Raw genomic sequence first — 12,333 nt, forward strand, 5'->3', positions numbered from 1 at the left:
TACCTCAACTGTTCATTCATCTTCATGGTTTCTCTCTCGACTTTCCTCATCTACTCAAACACCGCAATCGTACGTCTTACACTCTCAACCTCTGAATCAGCTGGAAAATCCATTACATGTACTCAAGACCTCAAGCATGCGTTCCAGCCTGTGCACACACTCCACAGAATCAATAGCAAACATTAGTGTGCTATTGACAACGCCAACTGAGGTTAACAATCTGGTGTAACTGTAGGCGAAGCCTTGTGGCAGCGGAATGAGCAGGTCCACATGTGGTTGACAGGCATTAAAGGAGGCCCCATTATGCTTTGGGGGTTTTCCCTTTCCTGTAGTGTGTTCTATAGATTTGTGTGAATGTAAATGGTCTGCAAAGGCTAAAATCCTGAAGTTCCTAACATAAAAGCACAACACGTATCACAGTTGAGGCACAAAATACAAATATCAAACTGAAAATGAGCATAATGTCCTCTTTATAATCCTGCTCTTGCATTTCGATGCAAGGCTTTTATTGTCATTTGTACATAGCTACAGTGTAGTTATTATGACAATGAACATCTTAGGTCACAGGCTCCTCCAACAGTGCACACAATACAACTGATAATAGTGCAAGTAAATAAAATAATATAAATAGTGCAGAATAGTCTATATACAAGTAATTGGAATATTGACATATATAAATTGCAATATTCCAATTACTTGGTTTATTTGCACTTCTAGGGCGACACAGTAACAGGCTTTACTTACACACACACACATTAACAGAGCAGCAGCCATACAATTAAACCACAAGTTAAAAACTTTTGTTTCATGCATGAATTGTAACTATTAATTCATCTTTTACAACCCCTCCCTTTTGAATCCTATTCCCTTTTTTTCTCAGAACAAATTAAGTCAGGCTCTTTAGCTAACAAATACATGTGTCAGTAGCAAGGCTGCATGATGCTCTGTGTAATCAGGACCATCACAGAGAAAGCCATCATGATTGTAAGAAATAATAATACCTGTATTATGTTGGAACATAGCGCTTGGATTGGCTGGGATATGATGGATGGAATTACAAAAGCACCACTTCTGAGGCAATCATAGATGTCAATATCAGACAATATGGTCGTTTCTGAGAATCCCATGCAGAGCCAGAAAAGGACACATAACAAAAAGCCCAATAACAGTAGCTTCGTTCTGTGTGTGTGTGTGTGTGTGTGTGTGTGTGTGTGTGTGTGTGTGTGTGTGTGTATGTGTGTGTGTGTGTGTGTGTTTACCTGGTATGTGTCCCACAGTCTGATTGTGCAGCGCAGTGGCAGCTCCCTCATCAGGAGGTTGTTCATCCAACGGAAGGCGAACTGCAGGTACTCCACCTCGTACTGCTGCATGTGGCGGTGCACGGACTCTGCCAAAATAATCCAAATCCAAATTAAAAGCCACAATACGACAGATGTATTAAAGTTCCACTGCTTTGTCTAAATACCAGCAAGAGAAAACCGACGTCTCTAAACCTATTCCTCGAGGCAATAGTAATGGTGACAGTAACAAGTGTGAGGATAGACAGATTCCTCTTTGTTAATAACTACTGCAGTCAGTGTCACACACACGCGCCTCTTCCTCATAAAAGAGATGTAATTACAGAGCTATCACAATTGTCAGAGAAAAGCCACACAGCAAACTGAGAGGAGAAAAGCGAGTGTGTTTGTTGTTAAATAAAACAGCCCAGTGATGAACGGAGAGCATATTACTGTAGGTCAACATCTAGGAGCGAGGACATGTTTATGTAAGGTGTGAAGCGCATGTTCATAATTTCTTTTGACATTATTGCTTTCACTTGGAGTCGATTAATAATGTTTTTTTTTGTTTATCTCTGTCATGGAAGGTCAATATGTGCAAAACGCCCTGTAGGGTTTTAATAAAATTGTGATTTAAAAGAAAGGTTGTGATTTAAATATTGTATAAGCGCAACACTGATTTTAACTCTTTAGTACAGTGATTCTCAAATGGGGGTACGCGGACCCCTGGGGGTACGTTGGGGTACTGCAGGGGGTACGTGAGATTTATAAAAAAAAAAGAAAAAAAAAAGTTAATTAAAAACATAATCTTAGTAAAATAAGTTAAATAGAAAACACAATTTTATATAAAACATTCCTAGAACCACCAAGGGGGTCCTCATATAAACATGTCAAATGTGTGTATTGTATTTTATAGTTTTTCACAATAACATATTACTTAAATTGAAAAATCTGTTTTATAAAAGTGTTATGTTATTTTTTTCATGCATAAAATGAAAATATCCTTAGTTTGTTGTAATGCATACCACGAAGGAGTTAATACATCACAGACTGAGGGAACATCACTATATTGTAATTATTTATATAGGCTTTTTCGATCACAAATGTTCGGGATCGGTCAGGGGGTACTTGGCTGAGAAAATGTTTCAAAGGGGGTACATTACTGAAAAAAGTTTGAGAAGCACAGCTTTAGTCTACAGATATGTATGTGATTTATTGAAAAAAAACCATAAATACTGTTACTAGGGACACGTATCTATCCTCCTATAACTTAAACCCAAGATACTTTGCCTTTTGAATGTGTAACAATACATGATTCCTCCGCAGAAAAGTTATTTGGCCGTTGCTAAAATGCATGTTTTTATGTATATATTTCAACAAGGACCATGCATACAAATACATTAATATCAGAAAAGAGAAGATATGAATGATGCCAGATTGTAGCTAATAGCTAATTTTCATCTGCAGTCCTCAGGCAGGTACATAACAATCAACAAACACTAAAAACATTGCATAATCTTTATCATACAAACAATTATAAAACATGATTTAAGTACAGGTCAATCAAATAATACATAGTACAGTTCAAATATAATATTACAATACAGTTCAAATTGAAAAACTCAGATTACAGTGTAATTAATGTTGGCATGACTGGTGTTTCTAAGGAGTATGTCAAATAGTTGATTACCTATCTCTGGAATATTAATAATGCCTCCATCATTTTGGGTTTAGTCTTTTAAGGCTGCTGCTGCCAAACCTCAAGCGAAGCAAGGCTTATAAAGAAATGACATTAAATGATGAAATTGGCCGTTTATTGGAAAGAGAATTACTAACCCGTCATTATTGTGACGATACAGACTTTGGCACAAGAAGAAGCAAAAGTTCCTTTCCTTTCCCCCATTACGAAAAGGCTGGCAATATATCAATGTATCCCCTACAAGAAACCCAATGAAAAGTCCACAATATATAATGTGTTTGTACATTTATCTTTATGATATAATATAAGATAGATCTTCAGTTCAAAATGAGTTTTTAGCAAACGTTATTCTTACAAGAACAGTGTAAGCTAAACAATTCCCATGTTTATTGCAATGAGAAAACATATCTGTTTGTGTTACTGGCTTTTTGATGCATTTGTTTTAAGATAGGTATGATGGATTTCTATGTGCACAATAGTGTATTTAACTTAACTCTGGTGCCGATATCAGCTGAAAATAAACAATACCCGGTCAAGGCTGCAGTTTGCACTCAGTTTGTCTCATTAGGCTGGATTTTTCCAAACATCTCTTGGCTTTTAGACGTGTTCATAGGTCTCCTTTTACCCATGACATATGTTTAGTTTCCTCCTTTTTTCTATGATTGGTTCATTTGATGTCCTCACCTGGAACAAACCACCCAGAGAGAACCATACGTTGCGTGTGGCGATCACAATATGTTCTCAGCGTGGAGTTCAAACACCAGCGTCAGTGTCGCGGCACGAACACTCGGTGACGAGAATGAAATGAGGGGAAGAAATGTCAGTTGGAAATGTGCCGCATGTACCAGGCTGTGACACTGACAACGGCTGCCTTTGTTCGTCTCTCTCTTCATGATAAATGTTTGTTTTATGCTTCTTTACATAACAAAAGATTAAAAATACCACTTGGTATTCAGCGCCTCCCTTATTCAGAGTTATCAAACCTATGACACTCATTCTCTCACACACGCACATTTCACAATAGAGCTGTAATTAAAGAACTGTCTATGATAAAAAGCCAACAGCACATGAAAAGCACACACACACACTTCCATACACAGATTTAATAAAGCTTTAATTACTGAGGTTTTATATAAGATATTTCGAGGGCAAGTACACATACTCTAATGCTCTCAAACACTTGAATGACACCTGCCTTCCATGTTTGGCATTTATGCACACGCACTCCTACCATAACGAGCGAGGCGTTAAGTAAACAAAGCTTTTGTTTTACATTCTTCTCCGCAGTTTAATTATCACATGCTGCTGTAAAGCGTAAAGCATAAACAAGGCGAGCTCATTAACAGCGAATGCATCACAGTGACAGATCGTAGCCTGCTGCCAAACAGAGAGGGAGAGAGTGGAACAACTTTAGACAATGTTAAATTACGCTAATGAACTTGCTCGAGCTAATATTAGCGACTTCGCCAAACACATGGAGGGAGAGGTGCGCGGCGGGGGAGGGAATCGTTTGTTACGAGGAGTTATCTCGGCAGGAGAGGAATCATAAAACGGAAAAAAGAAAGAGATGGAATGAAGCGTTAAAACTTTGGACTTTTTAACTGTTGGATGGCGTCCAGCTGGAGCCGAGCTCGGCATGGTGGGTAGTTATGAGGGCTGAGGGAGGTCGAGGATGACATATCTCATAGACAATGATTGACTGATGAGTCTCGTCTTGCCTCCCACTGCTGGTTAAAGTTGAGGACCGAGGCCACAGTGCCGGCGAAGCCCGCTCCCCACAGAGGACTGCAGCGGTGCAGTGTGGGTGGACAGCAGGAGGTCAAAGGTCGTACAGTGACTAGTGAGTGCCTCTCAGGATTCTGCTGACGAGGCCAATTCTGCCTGACTTCTTTTTCCTTTCTACAAACGTAATTACAGTTACACTTCCTGTTCTGCTAACGGAGCTGCTTTATTTTCAATCTGTTCGTTGTCATTTCCTTATTTATTCACTGTGGATTATTCTTATCGCTTCATGTCTCTAAGTATAGTGTTTATATGTATAAAAAGAGAATGTACTCATCTCATTTATTTCTTCTCTTGAGTAGAGCTTGAAACAAACACTGCTGTAGTAAGAAATCAATCAACAGGATCCTGCTTTTTACTAGTGCTTCCTTTCTGTAACACATTACACACTAAGTCGGACAGAGGCAAGCCATGGTAGCAACTGCTGCTACAAAAAGGAAAATTATCCTAGCTTTTTCAAACCTAACAAATAAAAACAGCTTTTTTCAGCCTTTCATTATGCAATAGTCTTGAAATCCAGCTATCAGTCTTCTTTTTGTTCGTTTTAGTGCACGCTGCAATGGGGCGTCCTCTCATTTGCATAAACACATTCACTGTTGGGCAATTTGCATGTTGATGAACTTGTTCTATTGCATGGTTAGATATAAAGGAGAGATAAAGAGATCAGAGGAACATTCACGGCACGTTGACTAAACAACTTGTCTTCTGAGGAGGTACACGTGCTAACATCGAACAATGCTAATGGCAGTTATCTCTTCACTTATTACAAGTGGGATAATTACAGTGGGGAACAAGCAGAGACAAAGACATTACTAAGTAAAAGCCTTATAACAACTTCACTGTTGCAAGAATCAAAGTAAAGGAATGAATGGGTTTGCTTTTTGTTGTTTTTAATAAATCCTGTATCTTTTTTGGTTTCCTTACTTCTAATGACACCTAGATCAATCAGTGGTTAGCCGTTGGGACTGAAAAAAACAACTAATAAAAATGGAATATCCAGAGAAAATATGAATAAAACAATCCTGTTGATTTGTCATTCTGGGATTTCAATTTCAAGTCCACGTCTTAATTCGATATCAAACCTCCTAAATTGTTTGTGTCTTTAGACTCTCGATATCTATTCATCATTTTATGTTTCCTGGGTTTATCACGTATTCCTGCCAATACATATTTAAAAGTTAGAGGGAGGGTAAATGGGGAGGAGAAGCAGGAGGAGTAAAAGTGTGTACAAATATGATATTGTCATTAAAACTGCCCATTATCTCCCTGTGAATGTGCAGTATATGTATGGTGCAGTATATGTATGTTTTCCCTGAATCAGACAAAGTGGTGAAAGACTGACAGATCAGCAATGTCCTCTCCTGACTGACCCTACAGCAAACAATAATGAAATTATAAACACTGAGCGGAGGTCAAAAAACATCCCTCCTTCCTCCTCTATAGATCCTTGCCTCTCCTCCCATTGGCTTAATAAATACCCCATCAACTACTAATGTCCCTGTATCGGATACCCAACTGCTAAGAGGCTGAAACATGACACCCATAGCAACAGCGTTTTCCTTGCCTTATGGGGAAGGTTACCAACTCGCTCTAATGGATGATAATACATTAATTTTGCACTAATTATTTCCCAACAAATCTAAAATGAATGAGCTGCAAGATTAAGTACCATTAGCTCTGATAATGTAATGAATTGGGAATCTGAATAGAAACATACACAACACATTAACACAGAGGAACACAATAAAAGATATCATAAATTTGGATCATACAACGCAGAAATTCCATCAGGATGGATGGTATATTCGAAGCGGTAGCTAAAACACCTTCCTGTTGTGAAGAAGACAGGACCTCACCCTTTATCCAACTCATGTGTGGATAACCCAGCATCTGATAAGCGCTGATGGGTAATTTTGAAAAAGATGAGAGGCCATTGTTCCCAAAACAGATGCTATGTCGACAGCGGGGCGAAAAACAATCCTGTAACACGAGATAAAAGCTATCTGTGATCTCATTAGGGGTGGTAATGTCAAGCTAGCGAGGTATAAAATGGCTCTGCCCCAACTATGATGACAGGGCACTTATGGAATAAGATACAGTAAAAATGTCAGGTCATTTTTTATGTCTTTGCTGTGCTGTGGCGGTGCTTGGGAGGACTTAGCTTCTTTATTTTGTTCCCTTAACTTTTGTTGAAAATACACACCAACCCTAACCCTAGCCACTTGGAACAACAATCTCGCACATTGCCCTTTCTACCGGCAAGTTATTTGCTGTCACGGTCACACATGTAAACAGACAGGCCTGCATATGCACACTAACTTTCTCTGACATTCACTTCCCCCCCCCACACACACACGTCTATCTATTTGAATGCAGCGGGTGAGTCCTCCCTCCCTCTGGCCGACAGAGCGGGTGACAGGATGGTTGGACGGCTCCAAGGTTAGCCAAGAACATGACCATTGTACAAAAGGCTTGCTGTGTTAGACCTTGTTCTGCACACTGCTACCAATGCCAGTTTATTTTGGATAGAAAGCGATCAGAAAACATATTCACGGTTATTGTTTTGACAACGTGTAAAAGAGAAGGAGGAAACAGAAGAAGAAGCAGCGTTGCTAATTAACACTAAGGAGCTCTGTATGAGTACACTCAGTGTGCATACATTAACTTCCATCCCTCGGCAAGTCATTGTTTTGCGTTAATAATCACCAACACGTTCACATTTCCCCCGACAGCCCGGTGTAATGACAATCAGCCATCGCGGTGTTGTGTAACTACATAGCGCGGAATAAACAAGGCGTGAAAACAAATATAACTTCCTGGTGTTTATCTAGTTCTAACACATGAATTCAAACTATCAAAGAAAGCTAAAGTGTTAAGAAAACTGTAAGGGGGAAACAATTATCCTCATTAAGGCACTATTTGAAGTAAAAAGAGGCAGAAGAAAGATCTCCTAAAAACCTTATAACACATTCCCGTTCTGCATGTTTACATCTGTGTGAATACATGTTGGACTTTTTCATATTTAGATCATTTTTAGGCAACATGTGATTTTATTAATTTGTATCAAAGGGGCGAAAATAACAGATATAAAAAATAATTCAAGAAAGAAAAATGAGAAACGTTCCTGAAGGAAGCTCATTGTCTTGCATGTTCGATGTGAAGCAGAAAAAGTGATTCAGGGGGTATTTTGCATAATAGTTGCTGTTTTAAGGACAAGACATGACATAGAAAATAATTGTGGATATACAGAGTAATGAATCAACTGGAAAGACAAAGAAGTAAATGGAAATCAAGTCGAAAAAGGCAGAGCTGTGAGCAGAAAGTGCTTTATGGATGGTTGGATGACTTACCATCAATCCTGCTGACCAGTTCCTCCAAGGCCTTGACTTTCCTCTGGATGCCTGGCTGGGCAAATGTATAGTTGTCCTGAGGAGGAGAAAAATCAGTTAGAAGTCAATATGGGCCAAGGCTCCATCATTAAGGGCGGAAAAACATAAAATGTTCAATCTGTAATCTGTCTTTTTTCGAATTAATGCATTCCAAAAGTGAATAGTCGCTGGCATGAAAGTGCTTTTGCTTGCATACATCATTATAAGCAACCACAAGGAGCAAATCAGTAAGTGGATAATACTTCAATGGCCACATAGCGAAAAGTGCAAGGAAAAGCAATAAAATCAAGAGCTTAGGAGATCAAGCAGATCTTTGTCAAACATGAATATTTGTCACACTTCTCTGTAATTTCTCAGACGTGCTGTGAAATTGAGCCCTTGTTGACTAAGCTAACGTGATTAGTTTCTTATTGACGTTTCGGAGCCGTTTGGCCAGAGAGTGGGACATTTCAGTTTTTCACTTCGGGGATTCATTTTCAGAAAAATGCAATGGCCATTCAAGATTTGAAGTGTGTGCCAAGGCTCTCTGTGTTCACACCTCACACAAAGCCTTTCTTTAACAACAGACAACACTGGCGTGACATAACGAGAGTGGCTGTGGCCTTGAAGACAAAGTAGAGGGCTCGCTGTGAATGTGGCTGAAAGAACATAACAAGTGAGCCGTGATTTGGCCAAGGCCTACAAATCAGCGTGAATTTGTGAAATATCCCACAGATCTAGAGGCCTTCATGTTAACATTGTCCCGTTTTTTTGTTTAAGCAGAAATGGTTTAAATAGTAAGGTTTTAAAGAAAATACATATGGAAAGTAAAGAGTATACAACCTGATAAATGAGACTCGGATTTTACTTTACCTGTTTGAGAGTTTGAATGCTAAACACGGCCGCAATGTAATGAAATTCTTCAACACTGTTTTTAGATTGTACACCATGTAGGTATGTGAGAAAAGATTTCTTCAAGAGTTCAAGGTAATAGATGTGAGTCATGAATCATTTCTTTAACCAGCTACATTGTGTGCAATAAAAGCATTGCTACATTCCAAAGACGTTATGTCTCTGGTTTCTATTCGAACATTTATTTCAATGCATTCCTGGCTGTTACGTTGTTATGCAAAATTGCTTTTGTATATGTTTTGTTAATGTGAATTGCCATCTTCTTCCTTATGTTCAATCTGCTCTGTGTCTTTGTATGCACCACATATACCAAAGAGGATTCTGAGGTGACTGTTGGCGCCATTAGCATGCTAAGCTAGGTGTAATTTAACCAGTGCTAGGCTGTAGATTCTGCTGTTTTGAGGCTGGCTAAAAACGACTTGTGGTCAACCTGATGGGGATTATTTTGGGATATGAAAACCATGACCAATCCTGAATATGATCCCAAGAGTGAGCATTGTCGGACAGTTGAACTTGCAGAATACAATACATATGAGATAAGCATTTTGTGTGTACGCCCGACACTTAAACACACACACAACAAGGATTACGTTTCCTTGAGGGGTCATTGCAGTGTGGCTGGAGAACAGCTGATGTGGCAAACTATCCAACAGATGGAGAGAGGGAGAGAGATGGAGGGGGAGAATGAGAAAGAGAGGGGGGGAGAAGTCATTTAGCAATAAACAGCTCCAGTTGTCCTTCAGGCTCAGCAGAACCAAGGCGTGTGTCCTCCTGAGTCCATCACTGGCTGGCAGGCTAGAAACCGCATTCTCTGCTGCATTTTATTTTCAATCCTCCATCTATAGCACCTCACACTTTTTCCATCCCTCCATAGCCGCTAAATGATTCAATAGTTCTTCTTTCTACTTCTTCTCGTATTACCTCGTATTATTATATTTACACAAGTGTATATTTAAAGATAGCGGCGCATATACAATCAACACTAGATTGTAGGTTATTTAGATGCACTGTGTCTAGTTCAGCTGTAAAATGTTACATATCTTGGTCACAGTCAAAATAAATAAATACAATTCCATGAGATGCATTTTAAGATGTTTTTTCTCGATTTGTATTGATTACCAAATACCAATATTGGCCACAAATATCCATTATAATTTGGGCAATAATATCAAAGCGACTTAAACAAGGGCTAATATGGGAAAGTATACTCGATGGACTTCTTCTCTATTGGCCCCATGTCACCCATCTCGTCTCCATCACTCTGTTTTTCACATTCCTCCTCCACAATCCTTCTTGTTGTTGCTATCTGTTTAGCTCTCTGGCTCTCATTCTTTCTGTCTCCATTTCCACAACCCCGGTGTTAATGTGGTTAGTGCTAAGCAAGTGTGAGGGCCAGTAGAAGTAATTACATTTGCATTATTGAAGCTGCTGGCATTAATCAACTGCCCTTCCTTCTCTCCCCCCACCCCCTCTTTCCTGTCCGTTTGCATTTTCTACTTCTATAACTTCTATTCAGCTCCCTCTATACCCTTTTCCCTTTACTCGGCAAGTCTCCTTATTGCTTTTCAATCTTTCAAACTTATTCTCACACTTATTTTTGTCCTTAATACCATGTCTCGCACTTTCCTTATTCCATATCTGTGCCTGGTTCTCTTGATCATATTGTTGCTCATACCCAATTTATCTTTCAATAAGTCTGTCACAGTCTATTCGCTCAACTTGTAAAATCGTTGCTTGCATGCAGCACAAAGTTTGTTTCTGTTAAAAAGGTATGCCTCATTATTTATAGTGCAGTAGTGAATCAATATATTCTGTCTGTTGTTGTAGCTTTTATATTTCTGTCTCATACATCTTTCGCGTGAAACAATCTCCTGCCACACAGGGAGGTATGCATTTTATTCCATAATTTGTTATTACAGGGTAAAATCATGTTTGAATTGAATACAATGAAGGGAAGATGGACCAGGCAGGTAGAAGCGACACAGGTGATGGAGCTGAACATTTTAGCTGAAATGTAAACATTTTCAACTCAGATGCCTCCCTACCGGTTCGACTTTGTTCATATATTTGTATGATTTGCGATCCCTTTAACTGTAGTGTGAAGAACACACTTTGCTACATTGATAGCTTATTTGCGCGTTACAACCACCAACTGTATTTGAATGGAATAGCATTAAATCAGCAGCAAAATAATAACATAGCTATCTAATAGTTATGGACAGTTTTTAATATGTTTCCAATTCGTGTTTTCCAGAAACATGTGCAAGCTAAATGAGTTAGCATTTCTAACATTAGCGCTATAACCAGGGCTGCACATAACTGGTGCGCAGGTGCGCACGCGCACCTCGGCCAAAAAAAGAGCACCGGGTCATTTGAAAAAAGGCGCATTTGCGTACCAACATTGAGAGAGGGAGAGAGAAGAGAGGGAGAGAGAAGGGAGAAGAGAGAAGGGAGAAGAGAGAAGAGAGAAGAGAGAGAGAGAAGAGAGAGAGAGAGAGAGAGAGAAAGAGAAAGATATTTGCGAGTTGCATATGAACTCAGGGCCGGCCCGTCCCACTGGCTTTGATTTTCGCCTAGGGCGCCAGATCTGGGGAGGCGCTGCACTGGCAGCTCTGGGAGGGAAAAAAACATTTTAACTCATCCTAATTTTCGGCCTTGATGTAACAACATTCATAATTAAGTAAATGTAACACCCTTTTCACCCCGGTTACACGTTTCATTTGCCCTGTACGATGGGCGCTGTAAGTGATGAAAATGGGGGATGCTGGCTTATCTGGCGCCCGCAGCTCACAGCCAAGGTGCTAGCTGCGGATATAAGAAGAAGATGTTTCTACAATAATGTGGAGGGAGAGTCCTCTCCAGTCAGACCGAGAGACTGATAACTACAGCTCAGTGAGGTAAAGGACTCTGAGTGTTTAGATCAGGGGTAGCCAATACGGTGCCCGCGGGCACCCAGTCGCCCGCAGGGGCAACGTGAGTCGCCCGCAGGGCATGTTCTAAAAATAGCACGCCAAGCAAATCCAAAATGTATAAAATACACAAAACAAAAAAGGAAATGTAATTAAAAGAATCTACCCTATGCATAAACGAAACCTAAATCATAGCGAACTCTATCTACTTACTACAACTCTATATCTATCTAACACCCCCTCCTCACCCACCCCCACAATGAATATCGACCAATCACGTTCTTGCTTTATTTGCGGGACCAGTGTTGCAGTCGGGAAGAAAAGCAATGTGGCACCTCCCCGCTGATTTTCCTTCTGGCAGAATCTACACAACACATCAGCCCCAT

The 12,333-nt window shown here is 39.8% G+C and overlaps 1 protein-coding gene across 4 annotated transcripts in view; it reads right to left on the reverse strand.

The window, feature by feature from the left end:
* Positions 1 to 12,333, reverse strand: part of tbc1d22a (TBC1 domain family, member 22a) — a 127,984-nt gene that overhangs the window by 38,867 nt on the left and 76,784 nt on the right. For all 4 annotated transcript variants that reach the window (XR_004570816.1, XM_034234345.1, XM_034234346.1 and 1 more), the window contains 2 exons: positions 8,109 to 8,184; positions 1,260 to 1,387 (listed from right to left, as the gene is read on the reverse strand). Coding sequence is in view for 3 of the 4 variants with exons in the window: in XM_034234345.1 (XP_034090236.1) it covers positions 1,260 to 1,387; positions 8,109 to 8,184 (204 nt within the window). In the remaining variant the exon portion in view is untranslated. The remainder of the gene's footprint in view (positions 1 to 1,259; positions 1,388 to 8,108; positions 8,185 to 12,333) is intronic.

Source organism: Gymnodraco acuticeps, unplaced genomic scaffold (assembly GCF_902827175.1).
Source record: "Gymnodraco acuticeps unplaced genomic scaffold, fGymAcu1.1, whole genome shotgun sequence".
In the NCBI taxonomy this organism is placed as follows: domain Eukaryota; kingdom Metazoa; phylum Chordata; class Actinopteri; order Perciformes; family Bathydraconidae; genus Gymnodraco; species Gymnodraco acuticeps.